A 22,244-nucleotide genomic window follows, 5' to 3' on the forward strand; every position below is an offset into this window, starting at 1 on the left:
AAATATAAGCTGTAAAACTACAAATAAATAAATATTATAATATAAAATATAATATAAGTTATAATATAATTTATATATAAATTATACTATAAAATTCACCTCCTTCCCTGGACCAGTGAAAATTTCAAAACTTCCATCACAGCATTTAGCCTTGATTAAAGTTCTATTTGACAGGTCAAACAAAGACTTTAAATGGAAGCTGAGAACTCATTTTGAATTGATGTTTTTGACTGAATGTTCACATACACCATACAGTGTCCTAAAACATGTTTATTGTTTCCTCGCTTTTCTAGAGTGGGATGTCACACCTACCTTACATATTAGAACATACAGCAAAGAGAGACTGAAAATAAAGGAAAATAACATAAGGGTGCTTCCCTTTATGGATGGAATGTGAAATCTAATATCCTAAACATGGATTACTTTAACAACTAGTAATTTTTTTTATTAAAACTTGCAGAAATTCTGAAAGAAATATGAAAAATACAAAAAGTTTTAATCAAAATATTCTTATTGTTAATCATATCAGATTTTTCCCACTCTTGGAAGTTTGCTATTAAGTTATAAAATATCATTAAGTGACGGGAAATTGGATGAGACCAAAATATTCATTTGTTATATCCAGGGGTTCATCATTATAGTGTTCAACTGCATATTAAAAAAAAAAAAATTCAAACTTTGACTAAACTAAAAAATTTAAAATCTTAAATAATAACATCATTTACTTTACGTATTTACAAAATTGCTTACAAATAACTTACATCAGCAGAATGTGATCTTTGAGATCGCCATGCTTGTTTAACCTGAGAACGGCGTAAGGCAGCCATTTCAAGTGCAAGCTCTTCATGTAATACATTCTGAAGCTCACATTTCTTCTGCAACTCTCGCACCTTTGACTAAAACCATTATAAAAATTTAGAACAGTACAGAATCCCAGAATTTGTTCTTTCACAGTAACAAGAATGACATTGCTCATCAAAAATGAAAAGATATTGGCAGAAATAAAACTTCATTGTTACTCATTAAAAATGATTATTAAAAACAACATGTATGAAAGTAGTTGGCAAAAATAAATAATTATCATCTTTACTAGTTGCTTAATCCTAAAATATTGAATTTAAAGCCAATCTATGAAAATTTAAAATTATGGGAAAATTATCTCTCCTGTTTTGCAAGTCTTTTCTTTAGTTATGGTGCTAGTTTACCTTTGACAGAAAAACAAACCTTACATCTTGATATTATAGAATTTATCAAACTCTGTTTACTGTCCACTATCTGATGTCTACATAAAATGCATTCTTAAGATCCTGGAATGTTTGGGGATCATTTGATGCACTGCAATTTGGCAGTCTATGGCATCTTATGCATGGTTGATCAAGTTCAAATGTGGTGAATAAGCTGGAAAAACCGTTCAGGTGATATCTTCTGTTTCCAAGTAATCTGATAGCGGTGCTCATGGCAAATATATATTGTTATCCATTAGCAAAAAATTCTCAGCCAATAGCATCTTTGGAGAACCTTACATTGGATCCTAAGATCACATCGACATATCTGTGACAAGTTATACACCTTGCATCAAAGATATGCAACTCAGTACAGACATTCTTGGTGATTCTACTCCAAACCATGACACTGCTCCGGTTGAAATGGATGATTCCATGGAAAAAAAAAAAAAAAAAACCATCCGTGTCCTTCACTCCTTTTAGATGAAAACACATCTAGAAGCACAGTTCAGGCAATATCTGAAACATTAACAAACAGTAGATATTCAGATACCACCTGGTGCCATCGAATATGATGAAAATGCCATTTTAAATGAGCTGCTTTGAAAGATAAAGTGAGTGAGACACAAACCATTGGTTTTCCTGCATAAGTCTAACTATGTTGTCTCTATGAAGCAGTCTAATAGTTGATTCAAATTCCTGTGGTCAACTCCCTAAGGTCTAAAGCCAACTCTCTTGTATTCGCTTTGAGAGAACAGTGACAAGTTATACACCTTGCATCAAAGATATGCAACTCAGTACAGACATTCTTGGTGAATTCGAGAATAGCCTTCAGATTGGCCACCCTTGAATGGGCTGTCTACTAACTGATTTATTACTTAAAAAGTGGTTCATGGTTCTTGACAGTCTCAGGATTAACCAAATCTGGCGAAAGCTTCATTTAAGTTTGACTCTCCATGAATCAACTAAAATTTTTGCCCTTCACTCAAACAATGCCTCTAAGTCATAACTAATGAATATTCATCATTCTCAGAAACTACATAAACACCAATCCACATCCAAATTCTAATATATGTGCATCACACAGTACACTGTCAATAACCTAATAGAATAATAATAGAAGACAATTATCAAAATCCAATAGGATTTTGAAGTTTTATTTTTCACCCTCTTTTTTGGGGGGAGAGAGAATGCAACAGCACATTCAAATATACAAAGCAAAATTTCATCTTCCTTGAGAGCACATTGACCTTTTGATTTCCTTCAATCAATAACATTTTAAATATGTTCTTTAAAAGGCAGTATCTTACCATAATACTAAGACCAGGAGGAAAATTTTAAAATAAAAGGTTAAAAAGTTTTGTATGGTGGAGCATTGCAATTTAGAGAAAAGATTTTTTTTTTTTTCTTTCAAAAAAAAAAATTATTCATTGACTACAGTTTAATTAATAACTGGCTCAACTAAAGTGATAAAAGCTTTTAACATTTAAAAGTCAGTAAAACTGAAAGAATCATCTTAATAAACCTTATGAATTTTCTCTACATTGATTACATTAAAATTGCATGTTTCTTATACAGTCAAAAGTCGTTAATTCGGACACCCATAATTCGGAATGATCTATAATCCGGACCTCAAAACTAAAAACTTTCTGCGCATGCGCCGCGTTGACACATGCGCATAGGCGTTTACGCGTGCGCGTAAGACCTTTTACGACTGCGCATATGAGTGTGCGCAAGTGCAGAATACGTTTTCGCGTGCGCGTTTTATGTATAATGGACGTATAAGCTAAAATTATCTAATTATCTATTTCAGTTAATGTTGATGATTGCGTTGTTCCTTAATTTTCGAATTGGATCCGGCTTATTATTTTTTGCAGACTGTAAGAGCAATTTTATAAAAGTAAGCTTAAACTTTCGATTATATCAAATAGAATTTCCGTTATATATTTGTTAATATGTAAAGGATCTAAAGCGAAAGTATGTTTTGAAATCCGAAATCTGTTTATCAATTTCACGCTGCTCGGCGGGGGGAACGCCGCGCGGCGGGCGCGTAATGAATTGGAAGTTGATCTGTCAACACTATCCTTATCTTCAGGGCAGATGTTTTTATTTTATTTGGCTTATAATTGAAGATCAGATGTTTTTATTTTATTTGGCTTATAATTCCTTACCAAATGTAGTATTTCATCTCGATATGCTCCGTCTTTGATATGATTTAAAACAAGTTCCTCGTCATTATAATTCGCTTCCGATAGCGAAGAAAAGTAACAGAGGTTATTGAAAACGAAAAAATTTCGATTGACAAATTAGTCGGTGTTCTTGACACAGCAATTATAGGACTTGAACAGCGGAACTTTGTAACTGAACAAGAAATTATGTCTGTTTAATAGAATTAAAGAGAAAGTATTATCACATGAAACGAAGCAAAACTTAAACAACTTACATTGAATGAAATGTTTTTTAAAGTAAACAAATAAATATTAAGCTTTTTCTTTTTGCAAATTTTGATACCCTTTAGATCATAATTGTTCTTTATTTCATAAATTACGGTTTCATATTTTTAATTTTAGAATTTCTGCATGCCATCTTACGAGATTTAAACTGATGATCTATAATCCGGAAAAATCGATAATCCGGAATCGCCGAAGTCCCGACGAGTCCGGATTAACGACTTTTGACTGTATACATAAATTTACTACACAGCACAGTCTTATAAAAATATAGATGCTCAGTTTTATAATAAAGATAAACAATACCTCAAGAGACTGTATAGTTTCTTGAGCATGATGTTTTTCTGATTTGCCACTATGGTGGACATGACGAAACTCCTCCTGTTTCTTTTGAAGCTCAGCAACAGCATCTGCATATTGTTTTTCTAGCTCTTTCCGCTTTTCGGCAGCTTCTCGCATATGCTTAAATTATTTTTAATTTGCAATTAAAATTACAAATATTCTTCTGTTTCACTTAATTATGTATTTTTTATTTTAAACATACAAGAACTAAAGAACGCAATTTGAAATGTTTCTTTAGAAAAGAATATATTATATATATAAGCAAAGCTTCAAATTTTATGAGAAAACTGTTGAATATATGAAAATATACACTTTTAGATAACAGACTTCTTTGCTAAAGTAATAAAGCTTTTGAATACTTTGATATGATTCAAAGTTATAATCATCAAAAAAAAAAAAAATAATAATAATAATAATAAAAGCTACTACCTACACAAAGGTATCTGATTTTGTTAGTAAATTCTAATTATTATACTGAGGGTACCTTTTTCTGAAATTCTTTAAAATTATTTTTGTAGCATTATTACACCATAAACAATATTTTTACCAATTTTGCACTTCTATATTATGTAAATTTATTTGTCTGCCAAACACAGTTCTACTATTAGGCTAATGTAGTTGAAGACTTTCTATTTTCATTTCCCATATGCCATTGACTCCATATGCCAGCATATGGAACTGCTTGTCATATTCATAAAAAAACATGAAATTTTTTTAATTTCTTAATTCCAGGAAAATACAATTGATTTTATAGTAAATAAGAACCTAAATATTATAAAAAAACTAGCTGATGTAACCAGCAATTCCCAGGTTTTACACAGAATGAAGAAGCTTCTTAGGACGATGGGAGTAATATTGAAATCTTAGGAAGGTAATGATTTTCCTCGTTGGTTCACGTTGAATTGTGCAAAATTTCCCCAAGCTCGAATAAAACTGCAAATTTTACTTAAACAGAAAACAAATATAATCTTATTGCACACTTTATAGCAAAGGTTGAGGGTATACAATGTTTTTCGTTTGTTCGGACTATAAATGAAAAACTATCTGGTATGCTGACTCTTGAGCAAGCCATTTGAAAAACATAGTGTTTCCAAGTTAATACTTGCCACCCAAAGTGACTGTCTTTGTACCTAGTTTATACTCTAGGTGAATGCAAGCTGAATGGGAAACTGTGATTGCTTGAAATCAAATTGCATATTTGAATCACTAAGTTTAAATGGAATGCAAAAAATGAATACTTCTTCACCTACAGAATTCACCATGATAATTTTGGTCTCAATTACATCTAGAATAGATTCTTCATGACCAGCTATGTTCTGGTGCACCGCTTTGGCGGGTCTATGTTACATAACAAAATGATTCGTTAAAATGAACTTATGTGACAGCATTTCTGAGGCTCAAAAGCATTTAAAAATTTTGTTCGTGTTGAGAATAATCACACTTACTCCCTAGTTTATGATTCGATGTTATATGTATATTAACTGTAACTGTTTATATTTTGTTTAGGTTGTATTGGCAACAGTCGCTGTAGTGTAGTTTGGTGTGATATGTAGAAGTGTGCTATGCCATGTGCGTGATTAATTCCATCTTTTAATAAAGACTCTACTTAATTATCATCGGCCTCTGATTCACCTTTTAAAATGTTAACAGCAGAAAGTGGTTCTAATATTGAACATGCTAGAGGCGAAGCATTTATATTTGTCTTGTGGAACTTATTTTTTTGGAACGGAACCACGCGTTAAGTGAAATTTGAAATGGCAGCATGTGATGAGAACACAAGGTATTGTGTCGAGCCGTTTAACAGTAAAAACTTTTCTCTGTTTAAGTGCCGTGTTGAAGCTGTGTTTGCGGCCAAAGAACTTGATAAATATTTAGACGTTGAAGTGGATGAAACGAAAGTTGCTGAAATCAAAGATGCAAAAAAAGGCTTACGCATTGCTGCTAACCCTTCTATATGATGCCATATTGGCGACCATGTCAAGTGAATCTTCTGAAATTTGGAGCAGTTTAAAGAATAAATACCTGAATGTGAGTGCAGTTAGTCAAATATTAGTACAAAATAAATTATTGACACAGAAGAAATGACGAAATTGCAGTATGCAGTCACATATTAACGAACTGTTGGCGATCGCAAATGAACTGGGACACTCGGTTGCTGAAGTCAAAGATATGGATATGATTATTTATTTGTTGATGTCGCTACCTGCAGAGTACGACATTATTAAATCGACTCTTGAATACTGAAGAATTGCCAGGTGAAAGAAATTCTTATGATTCTCATGTTTCTGGCTCAAGTAATAATGTAGCTTTTAGTGCTGATAAGTGTGATATCATCTGCCACAAATGTAAAAGTCATATTGCCAAGCTTTGCAAGATAAGTGGTAGTGGTAGATTTATGGCACAAAGCTCTATAGGCCATATGCGCCAAACGCAGGATTCGTATTTCAGCATAAAAAGATAGTGAAATGGTGGGATGAAAATGTTGATTATGATTCAGATAATGACATATGCAATATAGATATAAAATCTTAAAATATCTGATTCATTAAAATTCTAACATAAAATCTCAAGACAAAAATCAAATTAAATAATAGAAACCTGTTTCTTTCAGGTAGTCAAATAAATTGGTATTGACCTCTCTTCCGATTAAACGGTCGAGAGGCAGGTCACAGCTATTAAAATATGGACATTCAATTAAAATGTGATAGACAGATAGGACATTCAATTAAAATGTGATAGATAGACAAACATTACAATTTGCACAAACAGGCTCGTTTTCAGCTTTCAAAAGGTAGTTATGTGTTACTCTAGTGTGACCAATTCTAAGGCGAGTTAAAAGAACTTGTTCCTTATGATTGCAAGTAGTATGCCAATATTTTAGCCTTTACCCTTCTCAACTTGTTATGTATCTGAATGTCCCAAAGTTGTTGCCATTTATATCTGATCTTCCCTTTGATGACACAACAGATATCTCTAAAAGGGATGAGGCGGTCAGACGTTTCAACAGCAGATTTTGCTGTGACTTTGCAAGATAAAATTAGTTTGTTCTGGATGTGGATGGCCAAGGCATTACAAGAAAGATTGCAGATTTAAGCATAAATCAGATTACAGAGAATTGGCTACAGAATCATTCTTGGTTAGAGAGCCTGTTGGAAATTTCATTCTGGATTCTGGAGCATCTATACACATGTGTAATAAAGGTGAGTGGTTTGAAGAAATTAAACCTTTTGTTCTGGAACTGTTGCATGTGCTTCAAAAAATTATGTTTTAAAGGTAGAAGGTTTTGGTACAATACCTGGAATATTAAATGGAAGAGAAATATTACCGTATATACCCGCGTATAAGTCGATACCACGTACAAGTCGACCCCCTACTTCGACATAAAAAATTTGTAGAAAATAAGAAACCTGCATATAAGTCGACCCCCCACTTCCGAAATCGATCGAGAAACTTCGAAAATTTTTTTTTTAAGTACTACATTTATTCAAAATTATCTGAGAAAAAAAAAAGTAAATATACGATAAAAAATACCTTGGTAAATAAACAAAATCAAAATCCTTCAACGTTCGATTCATGGTCAGATTCGCCAAACATTTCATAGAACTCTTCTGTTGTCATTGGCTCGCCATTATCCATATTTTCAGTCTCGAACTCTGTATTGTTACAATCACTACTAGAGCCTTCGTCGTCATTTCCACTTTCAAAAACAGCATCATCTTCTGTGCCCTCTAGTTCGTTGCTAATACAACATTTTTAAATGATTTTATAATCATTTCAGAGGGTATTTCGTTCCAAGCATCTTTAACCCACTGAGCAATTAATATAATATCGGGCTTTTTAATGTTGCCACCCTTTGTAAATGTTGGTCGACCAGAACTAAACCACTCTGCCCAATATTTTCTAACATTTACTTTGAAGGGCTTATTGAGGCAGACATTTAGGGGTTGAATGACAGATGTCAATCCTCCCGGAATTACGGCCACAGTCGTTTTTAGGTGTTTTGTCACTTCTTCAGAAAAGTGTCCACGAAAAGAATCGTATACTAAAAGAGAAGGTTTTTTGAAAGCTGCTCCCGGTCTTTTATCCCACACATTTTTAAGCCAATTGACTGTTCCGTCAGCATCCATCCATCCCTTTTCATGGGTGTGAACCAGCACACCTGATGGAAACGCAACGTTTTTTGGTACAGTTTTTCTTTTAAAAATGATCAACGGACGAAGCTTACTGCCGTCAGCCATTGTTCCAGAAAGGATTGGTGTACATAAAATCTATCTGCATTTTCCCTTTTTTAAAGTTAAAAGAAATATTCAAAACTGTTCAGTTATTGCGTGGGCTATTTTTAAAATTTTGACGTGTACGCCTTTAACAAAAGTATTTCATGAATGAACAATAACTATTATAAAGACTTATATGTATGTAAAAACTATCTTCATTTCTCTTTTCTTGGAGTGTTGGTGAAACTTTTTTATTGATCGGTTGTTCGGGGGCCGAAAATTCTTTGGTTTAATCGAAACTTACTCTAGTTAAAGTATGAAACTCTGTGATTAGTTCGTCACATAATTTAAGTCATGAAATTACTTCAAGTAAGTGACTTATTTGATAAGTCGTCCAATTTAAGTGCAGGAAGAAAACAACTGCATTATATAAAGAAATTTTTGAACTTCCGATTCTTTTCATTTTTTATGGCCCTGCGTATAAGTCGACCCCCCACTTTGAAGTCTTTTTTTTGTCCAAAATATCTCGACTTATACGTGGGTATATACGGTACTTAAAGATGTGTAATATATGATTGAGTTGAATGGTCAATTAATATCTGTGAATAATATTCAAAAAGCAGGTTAGAGTGTAGTTTTTAAGAACGATGTAGCTGTTATTGAAAAGAGGAATGAAAAATTTGAGTTTCCTAAACTCAATGAGAAAGGACAGTATGTGAGTCAATTTGAACCTGTTACAGCTTCAACATACATTGCAAATCATAGTGCAGAATTATGGCACAGGTGCATGGGGCACTCATCTGATAAAATATTAAAAGAAACGGGTTTGCCAGTATCTGAGTCACCATCAAGTTTTTGTGAAGAGTGTGTACTAACAAAACATTTCAACACTCCTATGAACAAAGGCCCTAGAAGCAGAGAGCATGTGCCGATGAGAATGATACACACTGACATATATGGTCCCATTGATCCACCCAACTAGGGAAGGTGAAAAGTATTTTGCTACAATCATAGACGATTTTTCTAGATTTACTGAAGTGCATCTCTTAAAGCACAAGAGTGACATAAATGAAGTGTTTAAATTGTTCCTAGAGCAGAATCATGATCTCTACAAAATCTGGTGTGATAATGCCAAGGAATACATGTGTAAACTAGCTCATTATTGCAAGAAAAATGGTGTTATGATAGATCCTGCTCCTCCATATTCACCTCCTTTGAATGGTGTGGCTGAGAGAGCCAACAGATATCTTTTAGAGAAGGCCCAAGCTCTAACATGTGAAGCAAAGCTTTCTAAATCCTTTTGGGGTTATGCTGTACAGATAGTTGCATATCTTAAGAATAGAATTCCAAATCAGACTGTTGAAAATCTACCTTATGAGCTCAAATATGGGAAAACCACCTGATTTTAATATTATTAAGGTGTTTGGATCTGATGCATACATGAGAGTTCCTGATTGAAATTGAAAAAATTGGATCCAAAATCAAAAAAGATGATTTTTATTGGATTGCTACAATGGATTATTGCTTACTGGACCCAGTCACAAATCATGCTGTGGTTTCTCGAAATGTATTGCCCAATGAAGAGGAAAAGAAATGTATCTCAGTTCAAGATGATTTTTCCATAGAAAGTAAAGATCCTGCTAAAGATGAAGTAACATGTGATTCAAGTGATGTAGAATCCAGAAATTTTGAAGAAAGTAATGAAGAAATTACTAGGCAAAGAAGAAATATAAAATGACCTGTAAAGTTGAATGATTACTTTGTGTATGAAGCTAATGTGGTAACTCTTGACACAGTAATATATGAGGATATAACAACATTGCTAAAAGAAGAGCAAGTCCTATGGAGGAAAGCCATGGATGAGGAAATAGCTTCTCTTAATAAAAATGAAGTGTGGAAGTTGGTCAATTTGCCAAAAGATGAAAAGCCAATATCTTGTAAATGGGTGTTGTGCATCACACGAAACAATGTTTACAAAGCTAGACTGGTTGCTCGTGGCTTTGAACAGAAGCCAGGCATTGATTACTTTGAGACCTATGCTCCTGTAATTAGTACATCATCATTTCGACTTGTGCTGGCTATGATTATTCAAAAGAATCTTGAAATCGATGCATTAGATGTAAAGACTGCATTTCTGAATGGTGATCTCCAAGAAACAATCTGCATGGAACAACCAATGGGCTACAGTGACAACAGTGGTCATGTGTGCAAGCTTCTTAAGAGTTTTTACGGTCTTAAGCACCGAGGCAGTAGTTCAAGAGATTTACTGATTTTATAATTCAGTTAGATTTCCAACAACTAAACTGTGAAGCATGTACTTTTGTGAGAAGAACTAAACAGAGTGAAATATTTATTGTGCTGTATATGGATGACTTTCTAATTTATGGTTCTAATAATTCAGAGGTAAGAATTGTGATTAAATTACTTAGAAATGAATTTGAGATGTTCAAGGCTGAAGTTGCAAATGAATTTCTACAAATAAGTTTTGAATATTCACAGAACAAACTTACTTTAAGCCAAAAGGCTTATGTTGAAAAATTGTTAAATAGATTTAGAATGTTAGATTGTAAGCCATCTGATACTCCCCTAGTGCTTAAGTCAACTTTATCAAATTTTGTGAATGGTGAAAGATTTCATGGCCCTTATCGTGAACTTCTAGGTGCTTTGTTGTACCTATCTATGACAACTCATCCTGATATTCTGTATTCTGTGAACTATTTGAGTCAGATACAAGAGCAAGCTACTAATAGTGCATGGGCTGGTCTGAAGCGAATTCTTCGATATTTAAAAAGGGACATCTGAACTCAAATTATTATTTTGTAAATCTAATAACGTTGATATTATGTTAAATGTTTATGTTGATGCTGATTGGGGGTCAGATACATATGATAGAAAATCTATTTCTGGGTATATTATTTTCTTTAATGATTGTCCTGTAACTTGGTCTGTTAAGAAGCAAACATCTATTGCTCTGTCCTCTACTGAGGCAGAAATTTTGGCTTTAGCAAAAGCTATTCAGGACCTAACTGTATTTTATAATGTATCTAAAAAAATTTTAGGAGTCGACGACATTAAAGTTTCAGTTTAAGAGGATAATCAGTCTATAATTAAAGCAATATTAAATGAAAGTAATTGTGCTAGACTAAAACATTTGGATATGAAATTAAAGTATATTAGGGATATAGTAAAATTATATGATATAAATCTTGTATATGTTTCTAGTGAAAATCAGTTGATTTGTTTACAAAATACATGCCTAAACTAGAATTATGTTATTTAAGAGATAAATATAAAATAATATGTGATTAAGGGAAGTGTGTTGAGAATAATCACACTTACTCCCTGGTTTATGATTTGATGTTATATGTATATTAACTGAAACTGTTTATATTTTTCTTAGGTTGTATTGGCAACAGTCGTCATAGTGTAGTTTGGTGTGATATGTAGAAGTGTGCTATGCCATGTGTGTGATTAATTCCATCTTTTAATAAAGACTCTACTTAATTATCATCAGCCTCTGATACACCTTTTTAAAACTCAACAGTTATGAATGCAAACTTTGCTCTATTCATTAGTGGAAACAATAGACAAAAGACAAAGTTGCAAAGAAGCCTTTGGTAAATAAGCTTGATAGCATTTTTAGGCACTAAAATGGCTCTTTCACACAGCCATTGATGTGAGTTGTAATTTTCCAATACATCTCAAGACACTTTACATATTAGGTCTTTGAATGAATTGACCATTTTGCAGAAATTTGAGAAAAATGAAAGTAGACTAAAAGTGGAATTAACAAAAAATTCTGCATTGTCAAGTGATAGCAATTGCTGCACAAATTGCTCTATATTTGTTTCTCTTCCTAAGCAACCCTCATATTCATCTTGAGATCCATTTTGCAGAGCTGTCTCCATAAGGTCAATGTTGTAATGCAGGCAATGTCCATCTGCTGGCCCAGAGTTGAGAATCACAGGAAAGGATTGCCAAGAGGACAACACTGTTCATGAGCTGCCTATTTCTGCATGTCTTGTAAAGTGAAATAAAGTGATTCTTGTGCACGTTTGTGAGTATTCATCCAAACTATAAAACTGCACTACATTATCCTTTCTGCTTGACTGGAGATTTGCTTATGTTCCAAATGGGCTATTCTGAAACCTGCAGATTCTAAGACAGTTTCAAAGTTCAATACACTATTTGATGGTCAACCAACAGCATCAATGCAAACCTCAAAAATGCTATGGCCAACATAATCTCACTTCGTCGTTGAAACTCAGCCACCAAAATACTCAACAAAAATCTTTTCCCAGTTCCTCTGGGTGCATCAAGGAAACATAGTTTCCAGCCTAATAAACACATAAAAGTATGCCATAGACTTGCCTCAGGTCTGTGATGCACAGGCATCTATTATTTTCAAAAAATGTTTGGACAGCATTAATGTCTATCTTCTTTCCCTCCAAATATCACTATCTAGGATCTCTTGACTATTTCAATGTGATAGCCCAAGCTACAAGAGATCTTTACCAAATCAGCCACAAAAATATTCTACAAAAATGTTTTTCCAATTCTTCTGGGTACATCAAGAAAATAAAGACCATGGTTTTGAGCTTAATAAACGCATAAAAGTGTGTCACAGGGTTATCTCTGGTTTGTGACCTATAGGAGTTCATTATTTTTGACAAACGTTTGGAAAGTATTAATGTTGTAGTTTTTCCCCCTTTTTGAAGCTAGAACCTCTTGACTATTTCATTGTGATTTCTATTTGATAGCCCAAGCTGTAAAAGATCTCTACTGTTGACAGAGATACATTTATCCTATAGAAGTATAAGTGTTTAGTTAAAAATTCCTGCAGTGTAACTGAGTTAAGAATTAGGTTAGTTTTTTGTGTATCTCTAAGAATGTCTTCACTTAACCCCTTCAGAACGGATGTCTTATATATTCATCAGCAGCTAATCCTCTTACCAGACCCTTAGCGTAAGGATGCTGCTTAGCGTAACTAATGTTGGAGATGCTTTGCTAAACCAGTGCAATGCAGTGTGCGAAGCATCAGTGCATCACCCGACTGCTAGAGACAATTGGGACTGATGCATATATGACACATCCCAGGGCCAAAGGGCTTTAAGTTCAGCAACATGCTGTCGTGAAGGGGGTTAATGGTTCTTTAAATATAGTACAAAAGCTCTATGAAGGCACATGTGTAACGTATATACAAACCTATTTCCCTTAGCAAGTACTGTACTAAAACATCCCTCTCCTCAGGTAGATAGCCTTTGAGTGCTTTGCTGTAATTAAACCAAAAACTGCAACAAAGAACTTCTGTTATATCAGTTTTATTTATTACTCCTTCTCCACATTTCTTTAAAAATTCCATTAACTAGAAAATTTTGCTCTTTGTTCATGACATTTGAATACTTTCAAATTTGCAACAATTATCATAAAGCTTAACTAGTGTTCACTACACTACTGGTGATGTATCATGAGATTGGTGACGGCATGCTCTGCTAAATTTTGTGTTGCTTCTATCACATACAGACAATATTAAGCTTGAATTATATTAGTTATTTATTATACTTAAGCCTGTTTCTTGCACACGCTTAACATTTATCTGAGTTCCAAAAGGCTTATTTATCTTATCTAGGGCAGCACTACACATTTAACAACCCAGTGCCATCTCTGTGGGTCCATAACTCTGCTGCCAAGTGCCTTCCTAAATTAAAAAAAATTTGTTATCCCTTAATTTTGTTTCTTGGTATTTCATTGAATTCTAAAAATTTTGCGTTTCCTAGATTCTGCCACCCGGTGTGGCTGCACCAGCTCTGGCACAGATCTTGAGTTTATCTGAATTACAAAACAATTTTCTCAATTTAAATAGAGCTAAACATAATCTTTTGGCCTATGAGTATCATTTACAAAATCTATTTTTTGCATATGGAAAGAAATTTCCATTAAATATCTCCTTCTAAACACACTTAACAACAGAGTAAGCTGAAGTCTTTAATCATTGCCAACATTGCCAATATAAAAGTTGTTGATAATTCAAAGTTCCAGATTTTAGATCTTTGTACTGTACATAGCAAACTCTCAAAATCTGAATAACAAAAATATTAATATTTACCTTCACAAGAGCCTCCAGATTGTTTCCTCGGCCGTGGTGGCTATCAACTTCTGATTTAGCCAGGGTGGAATTTTTGTCAAATAACTCAAAACCACCACGAAGTTTCAGACATTCTTCATTTATCTTAAAAAGTTAAAACTTTTTTAGACAATTTAAAATTATTTCCTTACACTACCTATATACACTGCATTTCTAAAAGTTATTTAAATTTCCAGACCTACAATTAAAAAATTGAACAGGTGCTATTAAAAAGAATATTTCATCTCTCATTTTATTAAAATGAAATACCTTTCAGTGCCCTCTTTTTACCTATACGGGGAAGCATTGATTATAAATTATCCATCAAAAATAGCTTGCCTTTCTTTAAAAACTATTTTGAAATTTTGATACACATAATACATAGTTAAAATTCATCAGTGAAATATGATCTTTATTAAAATTGTTATGCATTAATTGTTATTATTTTTCAAGCTTTAAGTTATTTTCTTAATTCAGTTTTGATCAGTAATTGAAGCTATTAATTTTTGCTTTAGTTGTTTAAAGTTGGTTGTAAGTTTAAACTGTAAATTTTGTAAACTTTAAATTTAGGTCTGGTTGCTTTAAAAGTTTTACTTGGTTTTTGTATTTGTTTGTTTTTGACCCTTAAGGTTGTGTAACTTTATTTATTTTAAAGTTGTAATGCTGCACTTTTGGTGTGCTAATTTAATTTTTTTAACTTAAGGTAACTTAATTTTTACCCCTCTTTCTATTAAAGTTTATTGAATTCATATTTTCTGACTGGTGGTAAGGTAAATCAATTGTAAATGAAACTCAATCTGGTTAATGAGTGTGTATACTTAATTTCTGCTGAAGAAACAATTTATGTTGTGTTGACATTTTAATGAACTTAATTGTTAAATAATAGTTTAATTTTTGCTGTACTAAATTCGTTTATTGTGTTGAAAAACTATTCATTGGTTCTGTAACTTTTCACATCCAAAGTTGTTGGCTGGGTATTCATTTCTCAGAATTCCTTATCTGGAGATTGCTGTACCCTGAAATTCTTTTGGTCTAGCTCTTTGCCACATGTCCCTGAGTACCCTGCCAGGGGTGCTAATTTCTTTACCACCTGGAAGATATACATAAATGGGACCCTGGTTACTCTGACATCTCTAGCGTAGAAATGTTATACGGGGAGTTTATGAGGAGTGAAAAGTCGTCAGATAGGATGTTCGCCATGGTGGAGTTGCAGCCCGGGTGAGGCTAGTGTTTCCTCCCCCCTTCTTTCAGCAGAGAGGCAGCTGACCCAGCGAAATGGCCTTTAGGGCTGTACTGTTGAACTGCGTCGTTCACCAAAAGCTGGTAGTCAGGAAACTCCTTCCCAAGAAGATTTCTATATCTGGGGTTGCTGTGCTTTGCGTTCTTTTGATCATCATATTTCGCCAATTATTTCATGATCTCGCCAGGTTGGAACTCGCCAAGTTGCTGCGCAGTTGGGATGAGGAAACAGAGAAAAGAAATTTCAGTTAGACATTCTTGAGACAAAAACATGACCCTTCTATGGTACAGCGTGGAGGGCAGCAGCTTCGGAGACGAGGATGTGACGAACATTTAAACAACCTGCACAGAAGAAAGGCATACTGATACCATAATTATTGCTTATTTCCTGACTTAAGAATGGCCTGTGGATTTGGGAAAATCGGTGTCCTTCCAGTTGGAAATGGCAGAAAGGAGGGATACCTGGCCTCCAAAACAGTTGCTTTCTACTAATTTATTTATCTCATATTTTCTTTTCTTCCTACAGATGATTTTCCTGACGTATAGTAATTATTCCCTGCTACGAGATTGTTATCATGTCATTGTTTTCACCTGTATCAAGTAATTCAAATTTTGTATGATGGGGCCCATCCGTTAACTGTGAAATTTTATATATGTTAAAGAAGGTATGTTTTACAAATTATTTTTTCCCGTTGTTTCTTCAGATATTTAGATGACCAGTCACCACCAATTTAAAATATAACTTGTATTCTTAAATGTGTCACCATAAATAAATGTTAATTTGATTTATTTATTTTTGTAATGTTTTAATTTTAATTTCTTTTTGCACTGGACCATAGTAATTGAACGGGTTATTGCCCGACAGTTAAAAACACAACGCAAACCCCTTTCTGGTATTTTGAATTGTTTTATTGTTTATGTTCACTCTGATAATTACACAAATTGTTCTTGAATGTGATTTACACTGTATTGATGTCATATTGCACTAAATATTCTGAGAAAAATTATATTTGAAAAATTTCACACATTTACCAAATACAATATTGGCTTACACATTCTCCATGTATGAATTTGCAATTACACAGTGATGATGTTTAGTAGTGCCTATTGCATATGACTTAGGTTATAGTGTTCTATACTTAATATAGAGCAAAATGTATATTAAATACCAAACATATTTTTCAAATTTCATTCATCATATTTCTTATGGTATCACACTAATATACATAGTACATGTCCTTTAAACTTATTGTCTGAAATCTTTTTTCAGTGATCACAGAAAGTTTCTGGAAATAGTGTCACTAACTTTGAAGGCATTTAACTAAAACTATTATTAGCTAAAACTTGGATTACATAGCTTTGTTAAGCTTCTTTGGCAGTTTTTTCTATTTATTAAAAAAAAAATTCATTACTTTATTTCTTTCTGGAAATAAGGCAATGTCAGGGATGCAACATTATAACATCTAGATTCTCTTAATTTTTAAGTTTTAAACGAATAAAAAAACTTCAGTTTACATTTGGACATTGTACTGCTTTCAGAAAAGTTTTCTTGATTTCTCATGATATTAGAACAGTGATAATTAGATCGATTTTGTCCATCCCTTGAAAAAGTGCAAAATTTTTTAAATTTAGACTGTTCTTATATTTTTAACTTAATAGCTTTGCTGTTTTTGGCTTATAATTATGTTTATATGTTTTCAATTGTTTAATTTTTTTCATTTGTTTTCAATTATTTTTTGTATAAAACTATTTGCTGCAATTGCCATTTTACATGCAATTGTTGTATTTAAAAACCAGGAAATTATAATATATGTAGGAGTTAAAACAAAAAGTTTGAAAGACATATAGCGTGGCTTTAAAATCTGAATCCTTTCAGATTTTCTTCCTTCCTAAATGAGGAGTTAATCCCCATATTTACTCTCTTAAAATTACAAATATGTATGCAAATATATCAAAATTAATTCAAAGGGGGGGACAAAAATTACAAAATAAGATAAATATTTCATTATGAAATATAAATTTTTATTAAAGTTGCTCCATTAGAAGAGTGAACAGCATATTGTTTTATACATTTAAGATTTGTATTTAAAGTTTTAATAAATACATCATTCATTAAAAAAGCTATTAAATATAATGGATATAATGAGAATAGGCTTATTTATATACAATTTATGGTTAATTTGATCCGTTTTTCATGCATAAAAATAATAATTATACAAAAGCTAGGCTTTACTGCCTAGTGCAATCTCAGTATCTACTAGATCCTGTTGTCCAGTACCTCCTTAAATGCAACACAATTTGCAGCCCCACACCAGCTCTGCAGATGACCAAGCTTATACAAAATTACTTTTTCTTATAAATTTTTATTTTGAATATAAATTAAATAAATGCTTTAGTTTTTAAATGGATGAAAATAAACCACATTCATGGTTCATACAAAATCATTCAAAAAATTTACTTTGAGAAAAATAAGAATACTTACTGGATTTTCAAACTGATACGGAGTTTGGCGATTCTGTCTTAGACGTTCTCTTTCTTTCCTTAATGTTAAAAGCAACTGATATTCCTGCATTTAAAATTTATTTTAATGTATTTTCAATTTAATATTACATTACTTTTAAAACTCAACATCAAATATAAGACAGCTGATAAGCTAACACAGACCCATGTCATAAGTTGTATTAAACTTAACATATTATGTTTGTAATATATGTTTATATTAAGCTTAGAGGCACCATGGCTTGTTTTATGCAGTTATATATATATTTTGGCAAGATAGGAAGTCAGATATTAAAGACGCTGAGGGATAGCTGGATATGGATATGGATAAGCTGCTGAGGGATAATTTTTATTTATGTAAGTAGTATTTACAAGTAAGTGGCAATAAGAGTTTTTCTAAGTGAATGGTTTTAGTTCTTTCTCTATTATGTAAAAAGTGCTTTGTTTTGCATAATATATAAATTAAAAATATGCTTTTCTACATACATAAAAATTCTTAGCACAAGCAAGCTGTTGATGTAATAAAAAATACTAGGACATAAATCCCTTCCAAAAGGACATGAATTAATGGTGCATATCAAGCAGTGAGCAATAGAACCTGGACAACTAGTCATAATATGCCAAAAACATCTTTCCTGAATTTGATATTTTTAGAGGAAGATTTTATTCTTTCTTAAGAATTGTGGTAGATAACTATATTATAACTAAAACATTTCCAGTTATTACTTTGACAAGTCCTAATATAGTCTGATTTCGCTTTGCAACTTGACATTACTTTCTTCGTGAATGATAGGATTGTAACCTGCAGTTTTTCCAAATAAGCTTAATATTGGAAAGTTTATTTCATTTAGTGATAATTCATGTACCCATGTGTCTAATATCCTCTATAAGAGAATCAATTTCTTATTAAAAATTTTAAAAATAATATATGATGTAGTCAATTAACAGGTTAAAAATAGCTACACAGAATAAAAGTGCTTGGAACACTTATGCAACAACTGCTTTTACTTTTTCTCCTGATCTCCTGTCTACACTGAGACTCATATCTAATTAATATATGATCATCCTATATCTGCTGCACCTACATCTTCAGGTTGTTGCAGTGGTCACATATGGATCTCATCCACAAAATGTGCATGTATCCAAGATAATTCTGAAGGGAACCAACCAAATGAAAATTACTTGGAGCTAAAATGGGCTGTACAGTGGCTGTTGAAGAAACTGGCACTGAAATTCTACTAGATACTCTTGGGTTGACCCTAACGTATAAAGCTTGGCCTTGTCATGATACAACAATACATACACAGCTAATAGGTATGGATGCCTTAGCAAATTTATGTAATGCTGGCTAGAGCTTCAGTACAATGGTATGATAAGGTATTTCTCCCACCTTCCTAGTCTGCCTTTGTGGTGTAGTGGTTCTGCATACTGGGCCAGTATTCCAGAGGTCTGTGGTTTGATTCCCAGCGAAGACAGTTGCTAATTTTTCATCTCTCTTGCTTCCGAAAATACCTAATGTCTCTACAGTGGTGCCCGAACTAAAAGAGTGTTGGATGAGGATTCTCCACACCCAGGATTTGGCGACTGGGTACCTTAAAAACCCCAGTTGGCATTTAAAAGGGGGAGCATATAAGGTATTTCTCCTGCCTTCCTAGCATGCCTTCATGGTGCAGTGGCTCTGCATGCTGGGCCGGTATTCCAGAGGTCTGTGGTTCGATTCCCGGCAAAGGCGATTGCGCATTTTTCACTTTACCTGCTTCCAAAAAATTACATAATGTCTCTACAATCTAATACTTTTTACCATGGAAATGAAGTAGCAGTGAAAAAAATCAATCGTATGTCACTGCTCCTCTAATAGACATTCCTCTAGCATAGGAGCTATTTTTTCACAGCCATTAACATGCATTCAGTGATTAGTAGAATTGCTTGCTGAACTAATATAAGTATGACAATGCTCCTGCAGGGTTATACCTATTGAAGTTATTTATGTCTATTTCTGGTTATCCTACAGTAGTTTGTTGTAACTATTTACTGATTTTCTTTCTAATGTTTTCTTATAGCTCTTAGGAAAATTGGCCATTATCAAAGATTAAAAATTTTGCTACATATGCAGTCATGCCTTGTCAATTTTCTTATAGTTTTGTATATTGTGATGAGACTATTTTATAGAAATATTTTATTTAGAAGTTGTCTGTTTTTTAGCATTAATTAGCAAAATATATATGCATAATAAAATAACATTCTAAGATATATAAAACAATTACAAATACTATGCTTACTAAATCAGCACACAGGTTATCTTTAGTATTCAACTCCAGCCTCAGCTGTTGTACCTCAGACTCCCTCTTTTGTAAACGTATTTCCTGTTTCACATAAATAAAATAATGGACTTATATATCAGCAGACAGGTAATTTTCTAGATATATGCACTTAATGATTTGAAAACAAAAGAAATAAAATAAGGGTTAGTATGCAATGGTAGTTAACAACAGAAAAAGGATAGCTTGCATGTAACTCCATTTTCATGACAAGTGTAACTATCACTAAAAATCTTGTCAATCTTTAATATGCAGCATTCTTCACCCTAGGAATATAGTCCTGATATAGGTAGGAGAATTCCCATGGTTCTTATTCATTGCTATAGCAGTTAGGCATCAAATTTACATTTTTTCATTTATGTTTTCTCATTACAGAATTCCAGTGTTATTAAATTTATAAGTAACACAGCATCATAATTTGAATTTTTCTTATATTAAATCAGAAAATTTGCTGCAAGTATTCATATTTAATTTTGTTTTAATTTTTATTTATTTATTCGTCCATTTATTTGTTTTTGTGTTTTTCTTTGAAGATTAAGAGGGAATTCTATTCAATTTATTTAAATTTCTGGACCCAGAGTTAAAAAACAAAATTACTTTCAAGCAATTTCTATATCTTTTATCCTTGAGGAAAAAGGCCCCCCTACCTCGATTTGGATCATATGTTTATGAATTATTTATTTGTTGCAGATTTAGAAAACTTACATGCATATAGATTGAAAATTCCTTGATAATACACTTGAATTACAAATAAAAGTCAGCATTATATATTTCAGCGAAATTTTCAAACATTTTTATCCCTAGGCCCAGTTCATTTCCTGCATACTGCTTTTAAAGCATATATTCTGTTAAATATACAGGTATTTAAGTTAACGATTTCTGTTATAGTGAGACAGCTGAACTATAATATGCTACTACATTCCTTCGGTTGTGTTGATATGTGACCTACTTTTTTGTGAAGCCTGGCTTACTTCCGGTGTCTCCTGCTCTAAAGCATGCACAATGCTTCTTGTATTATCTAACTACAAGGACGCATTCCCTGCACTGCAGAGGGGGCGTCAACCGGTAACAAACACTTTTCTAATGAAATAGTAATGCAATTAATTCTGAATACATATGGAGATAAAGTTACCAAGGATATGATATCTCCAAGGATTCTTATTACAGTGAATCAGGAGAGTCAGCCAAATGATTAGCGTTTTCCAATCTCCAGCAGAATGCTTCTAGCCCTATCGTATTGTGTGCAATGAATAACTTGCATGCATCAATAGCACTGGCATAGCATATACATCCCTCTTTCAGCAGCAAATTGCAAAAGTGCAAGCGAAGCAAGTAAATGAACTCTCACTAGCCGTAAAAAACAAACACAAACGCCCCCGTGAACGTAAAGTCAATCTTTCTAAAAATGATAAAAGGAGTAGCAGATTTAACGGATGCTACTGACAGTTTAAGAACTGATCAGTAACTTTTGCTTCTATCACACTCACTTTGGTTCAAGGACACTAAAATGTATTTCTCCATGCAGTTTCTAGGGAAAACTAGATCGGCAGTCACCCGATGGCTAACACTACGACCGCCAAATTAATTAAATTCTTCTGTCCGATTCATGGCTTTTTTTATTCGATACCAACCCCAATATATCAGTTATACCCAAGGAGGTTCCTGGTTGAGTTATACCCAAAAGCTACTATCAGCATGCAAACAATCCTATATCATTAGCCATCTTCGCCACTATGGCATAAAAATACCAACATATGGCATCAAATGTTTGATTATCAATTTAAAATTGTGTTAAACCATTTACCTGTGTCATTGCAGATGTCAATCACCCATCA

General features: G+C 33.0%; 1 protein-coding gene and 1 long non-coding RNA gene across 8 annotated transcripts in view; one reads left to right on the top strand and one right to left on the bottom strand.

The window, feature by feature from the left end:
• LOC146997140 (uncharacterized) overlaps positions 1-22,244 on the top strand; it is a 269,052-nt gene that overhangs the window by 245,731 nt on the left and 1,077 nt on the right. Inside the window, exon 1 of one of the 2 annotated variants that reach the window (XR_015041146.1) lies at positions 18,180-18,448. The exons of the other annotated variant lie outside the window; for it this stretch is intronic. This is a non-coding gene — a long non-coding RNA (uncharacterized LOC146997140). Of the gene's footprint in view, positions 1-18,179; positions 18,449-22,244 lie in introns of those variants that run through there. 2 annotated transcript variants of the gene reach the window in all.
• LOC118188568 (RIMS-binding protein 2-like) overlaps positions 1-22,244 on the bottom strand; it is a 481,985-nt gene that overhangs the window by 222,384 nt on the left and 237,357 nt on the right. For all 6 annotated transcript variants that reach the window (XM_085816767.1, XM_085816768.1, XM_085816770.1 and 3 more), the window contains exons 6-10: positions 20,371-20,454; positions 18,075-18,158; positions 14,336-14,458; positions 3,980-4,135; positions 762-896 (exon numbers count right to left, since the gene is read on the bottom strand). In XM_085816767.1, coding sequence (XP_085672893.1) covers positions 762-896; positions 3,980-4,135; positions 14,336-14,458; positions 18,075-18,158; positions 20,371-20,454 — 582 coding nt within the window. The remainder of the gene's footprint in view (positions 1-761; positions 897-3,979; positions 4,136-14,335; positions 14,459-18,074; positions 18,159-20,370; positions 20,455-22,244) is intronic.

The sequence above is a fragment of the Stegodyphus dumicola genome, chromosome 5, assembly GCF_044657685.1.
Source record: "Stegodyphus dumicola isolate Sdum_Otavi_A_Nest chromosome 5, ASM4465768v1".
In the NCBI taxonomy this organism is placed as follows: Eukaryota; Metazoa; Arthropoda; class Arachnida; order Araneae; family Eresidae; genus Stegodyphus; species Stegodyphus dumicola.